General features: G+C 47.0%; 1 protein-coding gene across 3 annotated transcripts in view; it reads right to left on the bottom strand.

The window, feature by feature from the left end:
- ZRSR2 (zinc finger CCCH-type, RNA binding motif and serine/arginine rich 2) overlaps positions 1-18,267 on the bottom strand; it is an 82,800-nt gene that overhangs the window by 25,398 nt on the left and 39,135 nt on the right. For all 3 annotated transcript variants that reach the window (XM_029603229.1, XM_029603231.1, XM_029603230.1), the window contains exons 7-9: positions 15,727-15,842; positions 14,122-14,335; positions 30-85 (exon numbers count right to left, since the gene is read on the bottom strand). In XM_029603229.1, coding sequence (XP_029459089.1) covers positions 30-85; positions 14,122-14,335; positions 15,727-15,842 — 386 coding nt within the window. The remainder of the gene's footprint in view (positions 1-29; positions 86-14,121; positions 14,336-15,726; positions 15,843-18,267) is intronic.

Here is an 18,267-nt window from a genome sequence, read left to right as displayed (position 1 = left end):
TTAAATAAGGTAAACTGTAGAATACTTACGTTTGATACTGGACATACACATTTCCCCTCAAGTGTGGTTCAAAATTGCAACTGACCTAAAAGAATAGGAAAAGCATAAGAACATAAGAAATTGCCATGCTGGGTCAGACCAAGGGTCCATCAAGCCCAGCATCCTGTTTCCAACAGAGGCCTAACCAGGCCACAAGAACCTGGCAATTACCCAAACACTAAGAAGAACCCATGCTACTGATGCAATTAACAGAGGTGGCTTTTCCCTAAGTAAACTTGATTAATAGCCGTTAATGGACTTCTCCTCCAAGAACTTATCCAAACCTTTTTTGAACCCAGCTACACCAACTGCACTAATCACATCCTCTGGCAACAAATTCCAGAGCTGTATTGTGCGTTGAGTGAAAAAGAATGTTTTCCGATTAGTCTTAAATGTGCTACTTGTTAACTTCATGGAATGCCCCCTAGTCCTTCTATTATTCGAAAGTGTTAATAAATAGCCAGGAATTCACCCATGTGTGAGGACCTCCATCCTGTTTTTCCTTGGAGAAAGCAGAGTTGCTAACCTGTTCTCTGAGGACAGCAGGATGCAATCATCACACATGGTGACTTCATACAATGGAGCCCGGCACAGAAAACATATTTCAAAGTTTCTAGAACTTTGACCAAACCTCTCTGAGCATGCTCTGGCATGCAATATACCACACGTCCACGTGGGGTTCCCTCATCTCATAATATAGAATTAAGAAGAAAATAATAAAGAACAAAACCCATGAAGTGGAGACCCAACTCAATGGGTGGGTCTCATGAGGACTGACATCCTGCTTCCTCAGAGAACACCTGTTACAGGTAAGCAACTCTGCTTTCTCCAAGGAAAAACAGGATGGCAGTCCTCACACATGGGTGAATTCCTGGCTACAGGCAACCCCACCACCACCACCACAAAAAAAAGGGACCAACAAAACAGGTGTCAATGGGCCCAATAACAGGAGGGGGACAGCCTGAACAGAAAGAATGGATCTTAGGTAGGAACAGAATTGGGTTCTAAACCTCAAACAAGTTTCGAAGGACAGATAAACCTGCTGTTGCGTCGGGCACCCCTAATCAAACAGAAATGCGATATGAATGGATGGAACTCCACATCGCAGCTCTGCAGATCTCTATGAGGATTACTTGCAAGTGGGCCACTGACGCTGCCATGGCTCAATCAGAATGAGCCTCGACATGACCCCAAAGATGCAATCCAGCCTGAGCATAACAGGAGATGCAGTCTGTTAGCCAATTGGAAAGCATCTGCTTGGAAATGGCAATCCCCAACCTGTTCTGATCAAAATAAACAAAAAGTTGGGTGGACTGTCTATGGGCTTCTGTCCGCTCAAGGCTGAAGGCTAAGGCTCTTTTGCAGTCCAAACTGTGCAAGACTTGTTCGCCTTGGTGCAAATGAGGCCTGGGATAAATTGCTGGTAGGATGATGGACTGATTAAGATGGAAGTCCGACATCACTTTAGACAGGAATTAGGTTGCATACGCAAAACGACCCTATCATGAAAAAACTGTGCAAGGTGGATAAGTCACTAAGGCTTGGAGTTCGCTCACATTGTGCACTGAAGTGACCATCACCAAAAACACAACCTTCCAGGTTAGATACTTCAGGTCACAAGAGGAGCTAAAAGAGCTTTCATCAGTTGAGCTAAACTACGCAGAGGTTCCAGGACACAGTGGAAGGCCTAAGGAGAGGCTTCAACTGAAGCAGCCCCCACATGAAATGTACAACTATAGGCTGTACAGAGGTGGGCTTACCCTCTACACCATGGTGATGTGTGTCAACTGCACTCAGATAAACTCTAACAGAGCTGGTCTTGAGACCAGCCTCGGAGAGGTGTAGAAGGTAGGCAAGCAGTTTTTATGTAGAGCAGGACAAAGGGTCTAAGGTCTTTTGCTCACACCAAACAGAAAACCACCTCTACTTCAGTCCATAGGACTTTCTGGTGGAAAGCTTTCTAGAAGCCAAGAGAACACAAGACACATCGTCCAAGAGATTGAGCAGTTGGAGAATCAACCTCTCAACATTCAAGCTGTGAGCAACAGGACCTGAAGGTTGGGATGTCACAACCTGCCTCAATCCTGGGTGAAAAGATTTGGGGAAGTTCCCAGTCTGATCAGTTTCCAGATGGACAACTCCTGAAGGAATAGAAACCAGATCTTCCTCGGCCAATGGGGGATTATGAGGATCATAGTCCCCTTTTCCTCCCTGAGCTTCAGCAAAGTCTTCACCACTAGCAGTACTTGAGGATATGCATACAGGGGACTCTGGCCCCAATGAAGGGCAAAGACGTCTGAGGCTAGCTTGTTGTGTGTCCTGTACATGGAGCAGAACTGAGTAATCTTCTTATTCCAAGGAGCCATGAACAAATCCACCGCCAGACTTCCCCAGAGGCAGAAGATCCAATTCGCTACCCCTTGGTCCAGAGACCATTCGTTGAGTCTGAAGGAGCAACTCAGTCTGTCTGCTATCCCATTCTCTGAACCGTTCAGATACGGTGCTCTGAGCCTCATCCCGTGAGAGAGAGCCCAGGACCATATCTGGACCACCTCTTGACACAGAAGGTAAGAGCCCAAACCTCCCTGTTTGTTGACGTAGTACATGACCATTTGGTTATCTGTCTAGATAAACCCCATTTTGTTGGACAGCCAATCTCTGAAACACACAGCGCGTACCTGATCGCTTGGAGCTTCAGGAAGTTGATTTGACAGACACATTCCTGGGAAGAACAGTGTCCCTAGGTTCAGAGCCCATCTTCATGGACTCCCCAGCCCTGGGTGGACACATCCATGGTTAGGACAATTTGAACCTAAAGAATTTGGAAGGATAACCCCCATTCCAGATTGGATATTTCCTGCCACGAGGACAAGGAGTCCCGGAGGGACAGAGTGACTCAGATGCAGTCCTGTAGATTCTGAGTGGCCTGAAGCTACTAGGATCGCAAGGTCCATTGGGTGCTTCACACGTAGATGCGTGCCAAGGCAGTAACATGTACTGTGGCGGCCATGTGACCCAACAGCCTCAACATGTGCCATGGCTCTGTTGAATCTCTGCTGCGATGAACATCAGTGTGATGGCTCGTTGCCGTGGCAAGAAGATCTTGGCCAGAGGCATGTCTAGTAGGGCTCCAATGAGGTCCAACTGAAGTGATGGGCTAAGATGGAACTTAGGGTAAATGATGGTGAACCCTAGGGACTCAAACGCCTGGGATAGTTTAGCACAGGAACCCTTCGGCCCCTGCTGGAGAGGTGCTCTTGACAAGCCAATCATCCAGATAGGGAAAAACGAACTCCCAGCTTGCGAAGGTGCGCCATCAACACGGTCATGCATTTGGTAATGACTTGTGGGGGCAGATGCTAGCCCAAATGGCAGAACGTAGTTTTGGAAGTGCTGTTCTCCTACCACAAATTGAAGATCTTGATGTGGGTATATGCATCTTTGAGATCAAGAGAGCATAGCCAATCCATTTTTTGCAAGAAAGGGATCAGGGTGCCTAGAGAAATCATCTTGTACTTTTTCCTTTTGAGGAATTTGTTGAAGGTCCTTAGGTCTAGGATGAGACGGAGTCCCTCTGTTTTCTTTGGAATCAGGAAGTACTAGGAGTAAAATCCCCGCCCCCTCTGCCCTGGTGAAATGGGCTCGACCGCTCTGGCTGTTAAGAGGGAGGAGAGCTCTAATAAAAGCATTTCCTGATGTGCTACTGGTCCCCAAAATGGACTCGGAGAGAAATTTGGTGGGGCACGCAATAGGTTAAATTTGTACCCTCTGGGAATGAATGAGAGGACCCACTGGTCTGAATTTATACTGGGTCACCAGCTCATATAGAACTGCAGCCTGCCCCTGACCAGAATGTCAGTTGCCATGGTCTTGGCAACTGACAGAGCCATGGCACATGGCTCTGTCAGTTGGTACTGGGTCACATGGTCGCCACAGTATATGTTACTGCCTTGGCATGCATACACGTGTGAAGCACCCAATGGACCTTGCGATCCTAGTAGCTTCAGGCTCAACGAATGGCATTGGCTGGGGCTTCGGAGCCCTCTGGGCCTGCTGCTGCTGCTGACGGGACCGAGGATAGTATCTTTTGGAGTGGAAGAAAGACTTCCTGGGACGAGACCTTGAAGGCCTCCTTAATGAGGAGAACAGTTTCTGAATACCAGCGGCAAGCTGCTGGAGTGTTGCATGGTGGTCATGCATTTGGGCCACTATGTCCTTCACCTTATCTCATGGCAGTCCAGATCCTGTATGTGGAGCACACCACTGCCCTGGGGACTGACTGCAAAAAGAAATTTACCAAACATCGAAAAACCTGACTGAGATGATAGAGGGTAGAACCAGGGGGAACCCACGTCGACTGCGCAATCTCGATAAAGCAAAATTACTGTGAAAACAGCAAAAAATACTCTGAAAGGAGAAAAGTAGAGAGAATGAACTTTGCTGCGACACTCTGGGCTCCGCAGAAAAGAAGAGACCGAAGGGGACCTTATGTGGACATGTAATATATTGCATGCCAGAGAATGCTCAGAGAGGCTCAGTAAGAAACTTTGACATAAGTTTTCTGTGCCGGGCTTCATCGGATGATGTTACCATATGTGAGAACTGCCATCCTGCTTGTCTTCAGAGAATTGCAAATTATTAAAAAGTATTAAGGTACTGGGGAAACATCCAAATATTGTAAATTAATACAATGCATAAATACAACAGCAGCAAAGGCTGCTGACAAATGTCAGAAGATACTACATATTGTACTGGTCAGTAAAATTGCTATGGAACCAGGCTTCACAAACCACAGGCACCATGTCACACAGAAAGCTCATTTGCTTACCTGTGACAAGTGTTCCCCTAGGACAGCAGGATGTTAGTCCTCACAGATGGGTGACATCATCCGATGGAGCCTGGCATGGAAAACATTTGTCAAAGTTTCTAGAAGCTTTGACCAGCATATTGAGCATGCCAAGCATGCCACCCCCTTCGGTCTTGAAACATAGATAACAAATACGAGCAAAAATAAAACAAACCGGAAGAAAAACCCAATTCCATGGGGTGGCGGGTGGAATTCCTGAGGACTAACATATTGCTGTCCTAGGAGAACACCTGTTACACGTAAGGAACTGCACTTTCTCCTAGGAGAAGCAGGATGATAGTCCTCACATGTGGGTGAATACCAAGCTCCAGGCTGTTCGTCGGAAGCAGGTGAAACTAACAGAAACCGAACAAGATGCCAGCGGGCACAACTGAGGTGCCGTTGGTCGGCCAGGGATTGCCTGGGATGCCAGGTTGGAAGAGTTGGGTTCAGGCTTGGAAGAGACTGCGAAGAACAGACTGGCCGAAAGCACTGTCCTTTCAACCATCCTTGTCTAAGCAGTAATGGGCTGCGAAAGCGTGAAGAGAACTCCACATTGCTGCGCAGCAAATTTTGACGACGGGGACCACTTGCAGATGAGCCACCGACGTCGTCATGGCCCGCTTAGTGTGAGCTTTGACTCGGCCTGTCAGCTGAAGGCCTGCTTGTGCATAGCAGAAGGCAATGCAATCTGCCAACCAGTTAGAAAGAGTCTGTTTACCCACTGCCACTCCCAGCCTATTGGTATCGATGGACAGCCTGTGACCAGCCGTGTGCTCTAAATAGAAAGCCAAGGCCCTCTTGCAGTCCAAATTATGAAGAGCCCGTTCCACTAGGTGGAAATGAGGCCTGGGAAAGAAGGTGGGCAAAACAATGGACTGGTTGATGTGGAAATCAGACACAACCTTAGGCAGAAACTTAGGGTGTGTATGCAAGACCACACGATCATGAAAAAACCTTGTGTAGGGCGGGTACATAACCAAGGCCTAAAGCTCACTGACTCTGTGAGCCGAAGTAATCGTCACGAGGAAAATCACTTTCCAGGTGAGGAACTTCAGGTAGCAGGAGCGCAACGGCTCAAAGGGGTGGGGGGGGGGGGGCGCATGAGCCATGCCAGGACAATGTTGAGGTCCCAGGACGCAACAGGAGGCCAAATAGGGGGCTTCAACTGGAGCAGACACCTCATAAAGCGACCCACTAAGGGGCTGCACAGAGATGGGCAAGCCGGAGACACCCTGATGGTACGCACTAACAGCGCTGAGAAGGACCCTGACAGAGCTGGTTTGAAGCCCAGAATCAAAAAGGTGTCATAAGTAATCTAACAGTTTGGGGAGGGGACATGTGAATGGATCCAAGGCCTGTCCCGCACCACCAAGTGGAGAATCTCCTCCAGTTCAAATTATAAGACTTCCTGGTAGAAGACTTCCTAGAAGCCACCAGGACCCAGGAGACACTGTCAGAGGTTTAGGGGCTGAAGAACTAGGTGTTCAACATCCATTCCATGAGTGCTAAGGCCCGCAGGTTCGGATGGCACAGAGTACCCTGGTTCAGAGTTATCAGGTCGGATGCCGTCCCCAGCCGAATGGGGTTCCTGACTGATAGGTCCTGTAGGAGAGGAAACCAGACCTGTCGGGGCCAATAAGGCACCACAAGGATCATGGTTCCTCTGTCCTGTTGAAGCTTCAGCAGTGACTTCAAGAGAAACGGGCAAGGAGGATATGCGTACAGCAGTCCCATTCCCCAGTGAAGGGAGAAGGCAGCGCAGGCCAGATGTCCGCGCCCCCCCCCCCCGGTGACAGGAAGCATATGTTGCTCACCTTGTAGTTGCATGGGAAGGTGAAGAGATGCACATCTGGGGTACCCCACTGATGGAAAATCCTGGATTGAGGGATCACTTGTGCGGCTGAAAGGAGCGACTCAGCCAGTCCGTTAGCACGTTCAGAGCCCCCAGTAGGTACGTCACTTGCAATGACATCCCCTGCGCCAGAGCCCAGGAGCATACTTGCACCGCCTCGTGGCAGAGGATGAAAATACCATGCCTCCCTGTTTGCTGATATACCACATTGCAACCTGGTTGTCCTTCCGGATCAGGACTTCCTTGCATGACATGCTATCCGGTCCCATGGTCGGATCACAGGTTGATCTCCGCAACTCTGAAGAACCTCAAACCCATCCTTCAACCAAGACAAAAAACCACTATCCAATTCAGGAAATTATGCAACCCAGACATCCTAAGCTCGCACCTATCCGTAGCTTTAGACCAACTGGACCTCTCAGATGCAGAGTCAGCTTCATCTTCCTGGATCAAGATCATCAAGGAAGTAGCAGACGCAACATGTCCATTAACCACTAAAACCCTTCACACGAATGCCGACAACAGGAAACCTTGGTACACCCCACAAGTAAAAACCCTCAAACAAGAGCTCAGAAACAGCGAACACCTATGGCAAAAAAATCCTTCAGCAGCAAACCAGGAGGCGTATAAATCTCTCATGCACAGGATATCCATCCTCCAAACAAAAAGAGATTTCTTCTCAAGGAAAATACACAACTTCATTTTCGACCCGAAAGCGCTATTCTCACTCGTCTCGTCCCTTACCAAATCTCCCCCCCACCGGCCATTCCGGATGAAGCGGCCAGCAAAGCCATAGAACTCGCCACTTACTTCAAGAAAAAAATTAAAGATCTGATCACCCCGGTAAAAACCAATACTGGTCCTAGTCATCCTTCCTCTTACTCGGCTAATATCCAACAAACCACAAACCTGGAAAACTTCGAGCTGACCTCCTCCATTGAGACTGAATCAGTCCTAAAGAAGCTAAAACCTGCCTCACACCCCACGGATGCGATACCGTCAAATTTACTCATCTCCATTCCAAAAACTGTCGCCAAACCAATCACAGAGATCATTAATTGTTCATTAACGCAAGGCATAGTTCCAGACCCCCTTGCAATTCTAAACTTGCAATTCTAAAACCACTTCTAAAAAAAACCAACCTGTCCCCAGACGAGCCGGCCAACTTCCGCCCTATAGCTAACCTCCCCTTTATCTCCAAAATCTTAGAAAAAATAGTCAACAAGCAACTCACGGACTATTTAGATGACAACAAAATCCTAACCCACTCGCAGTTCGGTTTCTGTAAAGCATGTAGCACGGAAGCACTTTTAATCTCTCTGACACCATTCTTCTGAATCTTGATAAAAAACAACCCTGTCTTCTCATTCTCCTCGACTTATCAGCCGCATTCGATACGGTGAACCACTCAATACTCTTGGATCGGCTAACTGACATCGGTATCAAAGGCACCGCGCACAGATGGTTCAAGTCATTCCTCCAAAACAGATTCTACAAAGTCAAGATCAATAAAGAATCTCACCCCATCTGTTCCTCTCTGGGAGTTCCTCAGGGATCATCCTTATCCCCTACCCTCTTCAATACTTACCTTTTACCGCTTTGCCAACTCCTCTCCAAACTAAATCTAACCCATTACATTTACGCAGACGACGTGCAAGTACTCATTCCAGTTAAGAAATCACTACAAACAACCCTGGTCTTCTGGAATAACTGCCTTCAAGATATCAACAACCTCCTCACAAGCCTTAACTTAATCCTTAATACCAATAAAACGGAACTACTCCTCGTCTCACAAGACATGCAGTTTCCAACATGCCCCCGCACAAGGCAACCATCCTTCTCCCCTCAAGTCAGAAACCTCGGAGTCTTAATGGACAACCAACTGAAACTAAAAAGATTCATCAACAACACCGCAAAGGAAGGCTTTTTTAAATTATAAGTTCTAAAACGGCTGAGACCGCTCCTTCACTTCTAGACTACCGTTCAGTTCTGCAAGCAATAATCTTTTCAAAAATTGACTATTGCAATTCACTTCTACTCGGCCTTCCAGCGAACACCATTAAACCCTTACAGATGTTGCAAAACGCCCCAGCCAGGATATTGACTAAGACCAACAAAAGAGATCACATTACTCCCATCTTAATGAATGTGCATTAGCTCCCAATTAAATTCAGAATAATGTACAAAGTACTAATGATCATACACAAAACCATTCACAATCTCATTCCTCTGGAGCTCAATTTCCCGTTTCAGCTACATGTACCCTCCAGACCGGTGAGATTTGCTTATAGAAACACCCTCTTTGCCCCACCCATCAAAACTTCTTTAAGAAAATGAGCTCTATCTACTTCGGGCCCTGCGCAATGGAACTCTCTTCCACCAGAATTCCGGCTAGAACAATGCCATATCACCTTAAAAAAAAAGACTCAAAACTTGGCTGTTTGAACAAGCTTTTCAATCATGCAGTGGATCTTCCTAGGTCTTTACCTTACATACCAACAGACTTGTGTTCAGGCTTGCACTCCAACTCGACAGAGGATAAATCTAGCTTAGCTCCATTCTTACCCTTACCCTTAGTTAATTCAATATTCACTCAGATCGTTAGCCAGTCTTCTCTGGCCCCACGAATAAATCCTTTTATTTATTGTTACGTTGATCCTGTTCCATTGCTCCAAGTTTTCATCCCTGTTAAATGTAAAAGCATTCTTACATGCTAGTTATTGTTATACAGTAAACCGAATTGATATGTAATTTGCTACATGAATTTTGGTATATAAAAGTGTTAAATAAATAAATAAATGAATGAATGAATGACAATGGTCTCTGAACGTCCAGAGGGCATAACAGATTGCCCGAAGCTCCAAGAAGTTTATTTGACAGCGGGCTTCACGGGCAGTCCAGAAACCCTGTATGTGGAGGCCGTCTACATGGACTCCCCAGCTCTGAGGAGAGGCATCAGTGGTGAGAACCACCTGAGGCAGGGCAGCCTGGAAGGGAACTCCCCGCTCCAAATTGGAGAGGTTTTCCCACCAGGATAGAGACATTCTCAGAGGTTCTCAGAGGTTCCATTACCGAGAGACAGGTCTCGAGGTCCTGGGAGGCCTGTTGCCACTGCGACCTCAAGGTCCATTGTGCCCTCCCACATGCATAAGCGGGCGAAAGGGATAACATGGACCAAAGCTGCCATGTGGCCCAACAAACGGAGCAGAAGGAAAGCCATCACCTGCCGGCTGCTACGCACAAAGGTTGCCAACGAGGCGAGGACCAGAGCCCGATTGCGGGTCAGAAATGCTTTTGCCTGCGTTGTGTCCACCTGGCCCCTATAAAGTCCAGCTGGGGAGACAGGCAGAGGTGAGACTTGGGGTAGTTGGCTACAAACCCCAAAGATTGTAAAGTCTGCACCGTCAGGGTTAAAGCTCACAGCCCCTGCGTGGGAGTCGCTCTTGATCATCCAGTCAACTAGGTACGGGAAAATGTGCACCGTCCAACTCCTGAGGTACGCAGCTATCACCGCTAAGCATTTGGTGAAAAAATGGGGGGGGCGGAGGCCAACCCAAAAGGCAGCACCTTGTATTGGTAATGAGCTGCCCCCCACCACAAAATGGAGGTATTTTCTGTGGCTGGGAAAGATAGCTATGTGGGCTTAAGCCTCCTTGAGATTGAGGGAGCAGAGCCAGTCTCCTCTTTTGAGGAGGGGGGAATCAGAGTGCCCAGAGAAACCATCTTGATCTTTTCTTTTAAGAGAAATTTGTTCAACGCCCTGTGGTCGAGAATGGGGCGCAAGCCCCCATTTCTCTTCGGGATGAGGAAATACCTCGAACCTCTTCGGGATGAGGAAATACCTCGACTAGAATCCTTGGCCCTGTTGAGGGCGAGGAATGGGCTCTACCGCTCCTGCTGAAAGAAGGGCGGAGAGATCTGTCCGAAGAATGTCCTGCTGGGCGGATGAACCCCACGATGGACATGGGGGAGAGTTCCCTGGAAGCAGACTGAAATTGAGCCGGTACCCCTGACGGACCATGGTAAGGACCCACTGGTCCGAAGTGATGGTCCTCCAGTGGTGGGCGAAGCCGATAAGCCTGCCTCCTACTGAGAGATCTGGTGCCGAGGGTATGGTTGGCTGGCTCGTGCTCCCTCACCGCCAGTCAAAAGCCTGTGGACGGGGCTTGCTGTGATGCTGGCCGAGGCCTGGGTGCCCATTGCTGACAGGGGCGGCTCCTGGAGCTAGTCCGCGGCATGCGAACTCAAGAGGCTGGTGGGTAATACTTCCGCTGCCTGTAGAAGGAATTCCTGGAGCTTGGCCTGGAGGATTCTCTGGCCAAGGAAGGAGCATCCAAAGCGCTAGCCGAGAGCTGCTGGAGGGTTTCGTGGTGGTCCTTCAATTGAGCCACCATAGCCCGGACTTATCCCCAAAGAAGTTGTCACCTGTGCATGGGAGGATTGCCAGCTTACCTCTGGGCAGAGGTCAGAAGCCCGGAGCCAGGCCATTCTGTGGGTGCCTATGCCCATGGTGGCTACTCGGGCCGCGGTCTCAAACACATCGAAGGTGGATCTCACCTTGTGTTTGCCAGCTTCCAAGCCTTGCAGGAAGATAGCCAAAAGAGACTCTTGCTGTTGTTGCGGCAAGCTCTCTGCAATGTCCTGGACCTGCTTCCATAGGTTCCAGTTGTAATGGGTCATATACAACTGGTAGGCAGTGATACAGGCAATGAGCATAGCGCCATGAAAAATCTTTCTGCCTATGTTCTCTCCCGGGAGGGGCAGAGGCATGGGTGCGGGAATGTTTAGCCTTTTTGAGGGCGGACTCCACAACCACCGACTGGTGGGAGAGGTGCCGCCTTTCGAATCCCAAGGCCTGCTGTACCAGATAGGTGGCATCTGACTTCCTATTAACTGGAGAGATGGAGATCTCCCACATCCGAAGGAGAAGGTCCTTAAAGATGTCATGGAAGGGAACAGCCATGATTTCCTTGGGAGCGTCTACAACCTGGAGCACCTCCAGCATCTTATGCCGCACATTCTCGTCCATAAAAAGTTGCAAGGGGATAGCCTCGGCCGTGGCCCTGATGAACCCTGCAAAGGAGAGATCCTCTGGGGGTTCGAGGGACGACCGACGCCTTTCCTCTGACGGAGAAAGCTCGGAGAGGGAGTCATCCAAATACTCAGTGGAAGACTCAGAGGAATCATCACCCCAAGGGTCATATGGCCCTTCCTTCTCACTGAGGCCATTGCAGGATCGCCGCAGGCGATGCTCACGGAGGATCCGACATCTGGGCCCCGATGGCTTCGAGGGCCCTAGGGGAACTGAGGGTCACGGGAGGCCAGAGGGCTCGGGCAAAGGTTCAGGGGATCAAGGCCTCGGGAAAGCGGCACTGGCTGCGTCTTCCTCCTCGGAAGACCCAAGGATAGGGATCGCTCCCGAGGGGGAAATCAATGGCCGCTGGGGAACTGAAGGGCGCCAAGAAGGATGTCCAGATGCTCGAGCAGAGGTGCTAGGATGGACAACGGAGACTCTGGCACACAGGCTGGGGGCGGCTCAACGCTCCACAGAGCTCTGAGCACCACGGTCTGCACTCTGTGGTCCAACTCCTCCTGAAAGTCTGGTGAGGCCATGACTGAGGGAGAGGCATCACAGCTCTTCCTCGGTCCTCTGAGGTGGCACGGTGCCCTGCACCAATGTCTGTGGGGAACGCTTAGGACTCCTGGGTACATCGGAGGATGGGGCCTCTGAGGTCCGGGGTCGCTTCAGTGGCGGTACAGCAGCCGCCGGTACCGCCCCAGAACCGGAGCCATGAGCCAACAGCGACCGGTGTCAATGCTTGCGGGATCTTCCATGGTGCTCAGCCCGATCTTTCCCCAGCACCAAGGGGGGCGGAGGATCCCGATGTCCTGGAAATCGGTGAGATCATGAAGGACCGATCACTGTTCCCTTGATCCTTCGAGGAAGAGGACAGAGGAGTGGCGAGAGGGAGCGTATCGAGGGGCTTCCCCCTCAACCCCCAGTATCAATGACCCCGATGCGGGTGTGGATGGAGAGGATTTTCTAGGACCAAAAAGTTTCTCCATCTTATCAAGGCACGCATGATGGCCTTTGGGAGTCATCTGGTCACACAGCTGACGCTCTCGGATGTCATGCGAAGCCCCCAGAGTATGCAAACCTCATGCGGATCCGTGATGGACATGGTCCGCAGGTACTGGGAGCACCGACGAAAGCCAGACAACACCATAGAAAAGTACCCAACGTGCGGTCGATGACTGGCGGTCACCGAGAAGTGAGGATGCCGGGGATCGACCACAAAGAAGCAGAGAACAGAAGTTCTAACCTACTGCGCCGAGGAGGCACTGACCGCGAAGGGGGACCAGACGATGGAATTCGAAAAAAGAGACTTCTCACAAGAAAAACAAGAAAAGAGCAGAGCTCCATGAACCAAGAGGCAACTGCACTGTGGAAAAAAGAGGGGGGGCCTCACGTGGACGTGCAGATAGTGGCTTGCTGGACATGCTCAGTGTTTTGGTCAAAACTTCTGGAAACTTTGACAAAAGTTTTCCGTGCCAGGCTCTATCGGATGATGTCACCCACATGTGAGGACTACCATCCTGCTTGTCCTAGGAGAGTATATCTTTGCGAAGAGGGTGGTAGATTCATGGATCAGCCTCCCAGTGGAGGTGGTGGCGACATGGACTATATCAGAATTCAAGAAACCATGAGACAAGTACAGGCAATTTCCAATGGAGTGGAAGGGACTATAAAAGATGGGCAGTAGGGTTTTTATCTGCTGTCATGTTCTATGTGTCGGTGTTACTGGAGAAGGGGATGGGTGGGAGGAGGTAGAAAGAGAGAAAGGCAGGTGGGAGAGAGAGGGTGATGGGGACAGGGTGGTGATGAGAGGAGATTGGTGGGGAACAGGGCTATGGCTAGAGGTGAATCAGAGGTAATCACCTCAGGTACAGTTTAGTTTAATAAGATTGATATACTACTTTTTAAATATAATAAAGCTTATCAGGACAGGGGTGCCATCAAGCTTGCAGGGTGCTGTTGCCTGCACATTCTACCAGCAGTGAACAATAATGCATTAAAGAACTGTAGTGAAGGGACTGGGCTCTTAGCCTGCTCATCAGGCCACTCCTCCACATGCCTCTGCTTCATTTTCCTGTAAGGTACCAAACAATGTCATAACAGAATCATAAATTACAAGGCTGATAGTACAACAGGTTTGTCAAAATGGGTTCAAGTCTTTGTGTGGTTGGTCCTATCTCACTGGCTACAGTAGATGGACGAGAGGCACAAAAGGCAGACTGCATGGTAAGCACGTCACAGAAAATGAAAAATGCATTCATGAACAATCCTTTCTGGCAGGAATTCCATGAATGCTCAACATACTTTGAACTGAATGACTTTTCCCACGCTCTTAAATTCAGGAAGCACGTCATCGTAGAACTCCACGAACTGCTGGTAGATTTCCTCCTCACTGTACTCCAGGCTCGCGTCTGTGTCATAATCATCCCGCTTACACTGCTCCATCCCATAGGTGATAAACATGCCACGGATAAGAAGTGTCTGGCTAGAGGCCGGATAGCAATGTTTGCGTGAACACCTGCAAGTTCATTTTAAAGGAGAGAGAATAAAACACTCATGAAAAATTGTCCATGCAATCCTTTCAATCAATCAATCAAAGGAGTAAAATAATGAGAAGAAAAGTCAAGATGTAAAAAAAAAAAAGAAAGAAAAGCACTGCTTAAAAACCACACAAACTCCTTCCCCCATCCCACTACAGTCAAAAGTAAAAGGAAATAAGGGGGAAAACCTCAGTGCTATACACAACAGTTCATGAGTTTTTAGTTCTTGGAATTTCCTGCTACCCTGGTGAACTATTTCACCCAATACAAATCAATTTTGAACACTTTATCGGCCTAAGAGAAGATTTACCGTAGTTTCACCATATTACGACTGGCCAGCATGCATCACCAAAAACAAATGTGAATTGCATTTAAGAAGCAGTTTTACTTTTTCCCCCCCTTAAATTTGGATTGAAAATCAGGTGAAAAATATTGCAAGCAAATGCTAGAATTGTCAGGTCAAATTTTTACAATGCAGCAAAAAACAGGAAAACTTGGCTAGAACCAAGTGCTGTCACCATTCTGTAGAGTCCACATTTGAGAAGGACAGATCAAATTACTTTTTCCTTTGAAATCTTACCACTTAGTTTTTCTTTAAACATTTACGTTTAGTCTTATTAGCCTCTCCAACTGTAATGGTTAGAAGTAGCGATTGTTAAGTGTACTTATGTAAGCCTGCAATTGATTATATTTACTGGGCCCATGGGAATTTTTCTTTGGATGGAGGCTTTAAACCATGCCTCCTCTTTTGATCCTTGTTCCTTGTCTAAACTGCTGAAGAAACCCAGTTCATGTAACCTCTCTCATATATAAAAAACTAAAAATAAATAAATAAACAAACCTTTGCATCAGATGCAGCCATTTTTCTGCCTGTGTGTATTGCCTCTGGAGCACTCCCACATTCAGTGAGCCAAAGATATGGGTGGGGGGGAGAGACTGCAGACCCTGACTTCCTGCTTGGCAGTACCTGTCACTGCTACTGGATGTAAGCAGCTGTTATAACTCAAGTCGGTGGACTTTAAATTTTGGATTAAACACCCTGAAGCAGTTCTATATGAAACATGGCACCGGGTGGGGTACCTTTACAAGGACTAAGTTAACACCCAGTACCATTTTGGGTGTTTGTCTCTATTTTTGGTTGCTCTATGGCGTCACCGTTACTTTTAATTGCAATTAAACTTAAAAAATAAAAAAATATATAGCAATTTGGATATAGTGTCTATTTTGAGTGACTTATTTAGTAATGTGATCCAGGGATTCTTTATTTTGTTTGCTACTGGGCCACCAAAAACATGTGGCTCCATATCAGTAGTCGTGTCAACTAATGTAGCACAAATGATGAAACGTTTTCATTCAGCAAATCCATTACCTGTCTCCAAATCTGCAAGCTCCTGTTTTAAGGTAGAATGGACAATTAGCTCTATCCTTCTCGGTTCCATAGTCCTCTGGGGCCTCTGGGTTATGCCATGTGCCTCCATTCTCCAACTGATTAAAAGATTAGCAGTTTTGTAAAAAAAATTAAAATCTAATTTGTGCATCGGATACCGTTATAAAAAGGTTTTACCTTTAACACAATTAATATCCAAGTATATTCAAGAAATAAGACCATATGCCTGATCAAAAATTCTGTAAGTAGGGATTTCCCCCCTGCTGCTCTACACTCTTATGAAATGTATGAAAACAGACTATGGAGCTGATATGTTGAAGGGATTTCTATTTTGTGACTATAGAAATATATTTTAGTTCTCAGTCTACCCCTCTGAGCCTTACATCCTGAACCCTGCTCTAGAAATTTCTTTTTACTAATAAATACTTGCTTCTTGTGCATTATTTTTATCTTTGCGGTATCAGAATGTCTTTGTCATATCCTCCTTCTGCCTCCCCTAAGGTCTTCACGTCAAGGCCTTTGTCTCACCTCATATCTTATCCCTGCATTAATATGGTAGCCCTCCTAGAATTGGACTCTCCATTCCATGTAGTCTCACCGATGACTTGAAAAGAGGCATTACTATCTCTGTTTTTCTGCTGCTTATTCCTCCTCTATCCACCCTAGCATCCTTCTGGCTCTCGCCACTGCCTCATTGCACTGTTTGGCAATCTTGCATAGATTTTAAGTTGCCAAACTCTACTCCCTTCTCAAGCTTTCTTAGAGCATTGCTGACTTTTTCTATTCTATCTGGAGCATCCATCCATTTGCAGATCTTAGTATCCTCTTCAAAAAGACAAAGCTTTCCAACTAATCCCTCTTGCAAGATCACTTAGGAAAACATTGAAACGGGTCCGAGCCTCACCCTGTGGCACGCAACAAGTAAAAGAAAATCAGTTCTTACCTGCTAATTTTTGTTCCTGTAGTACCTCAGATCAGTCCAGACTCCTGGGTTTTGCCTTCCTGCCAGCAGATGGAGACAAAGTTTCACTGACACTGCTCATAACGCAACGTGCCACCTGCAGTCCCTCAGTACTGACCTGTACCCAAGCAAAGATTACAGCAACAACCATAAATTTCTAAGCAAATGTCTAAGCAAACTCCCTCTCCTCCAACGAGCCGGAAGAAGGTGAAGTTTCTCAAAAAGACAATGGAAAACTTGTTTCCCAAATTTAACGTAAGTGATCAGCATGGAAAACCTCAAACTCTCAGCTATATATACTATATATATATATATATATATATATATATACTCTCATCTCCTCCTCCTCCTCTCTCATAATTTTTTTCACTCAGTTCTCCCTCTCATCTTCCTCTTTCATTATTTCACTTAGTGCTCCCATGCTCTATTTTCTCTCATTACTTCCATTTGTTATTTATATAAATTTTTTGAATTTTTTAATCCATTTTTGCTTTTTCCTGTTAAAGATGAACAACTCATACTCTGTGTTTTATTTTTTTTGTTCCAACAGGTTTTTCATGTTTTGATGTTCTTTGTTACATGTAATGCTTTTTCAAGCAAGTTTAAATGTTCAATGTAAACCGATTTGATTTGCATATAATGCAAGAAGACCGGTATATAAAAACCAAAAATAAATAAATAAATATATAAAGAAACAGTACGAGCGGAGGACTGCCTCCCAGAACATGGGTGGGTCTCTGGACTGATCTGTGGTACGGCATGAACAAAAATTAGCAGGTAAGAACCAATTTTCCTTTCCCTATATGTACCCAGATCAGTCCAGACTTCTGGGATGTATCTAAGCTCCCCTTAACTTAGGTGGGACCCTGGAGAGTTTGCTCGTAGAACATACTCACCAAAGCACATAGAAGCCAGAGCCCCGAAATCCAAGCGATAATGCCTAGCAAAAGTGTGCAACGACTACCCAGTAGCTGCCCAGCAAATTTCAAAAAATTAAAATTTAATTTGTGCATCGGATACAGTTATAAAAAGGTTTTACTTTTAACACAATTAATATCCAAGTATATTCAAGAAATAAGACCATATGCCTGATCAAAAATTCTGTAAGTAGGGATTTCCCCCCTGTTGTTCTACACTCTTATGAAATGTATGGGCAAAACAGACTATGGACCTGATATATTGAAGGGATTTCTATTTTGTGACTATAGAAATATATTTTAATTCTCAGTCTACCCTCTTTGTTGTGACTCAGGAAGTTGCCTGAGAATGTGTTGAGTGTGCCCCTAAACTCTCTGGCAGTGGGCACCCTTTAGAAATTAAGTCAACTCGATCGCTTCCTTCAGCCACCGCAAATGGTAGCCTTATATGCCTTACTTCCCTTCTTTGGACCACTCCACAGTACAAAGAGGTGATCAGATCTATAGAAATCACGTGACCTTTAGATACCTCAATAATGCATGCCTCTCGTCTAAGAGCCTAGGCTCCCCTGCGTGAGGCATAGAGAAATTCAAACCCTGAAAAGCTGGAAGTTCCACTGTCTAACTAAGATGGAATGCCGAGAC

This window comes from Rhinatrema bivittatum, chromosome 5, assembly GCF_901001135.1.
Source record: "Rhinatrema bivittatum chromosome 5, aRhiBiv1.1, whole genome shotgun sequence".
In the NCBI taxonomy this organism is placed as follows: domain Eukaryota; kingdom Metazoa; phylum Chordata; class Amphibia; order Gymnophiona; family Rhinatrematidae; genus Rhinatrema; species Rhinatrema bivittatum.
This window is presented reverse-complemented; position numbering and strand designations above follow the sequence as displayed.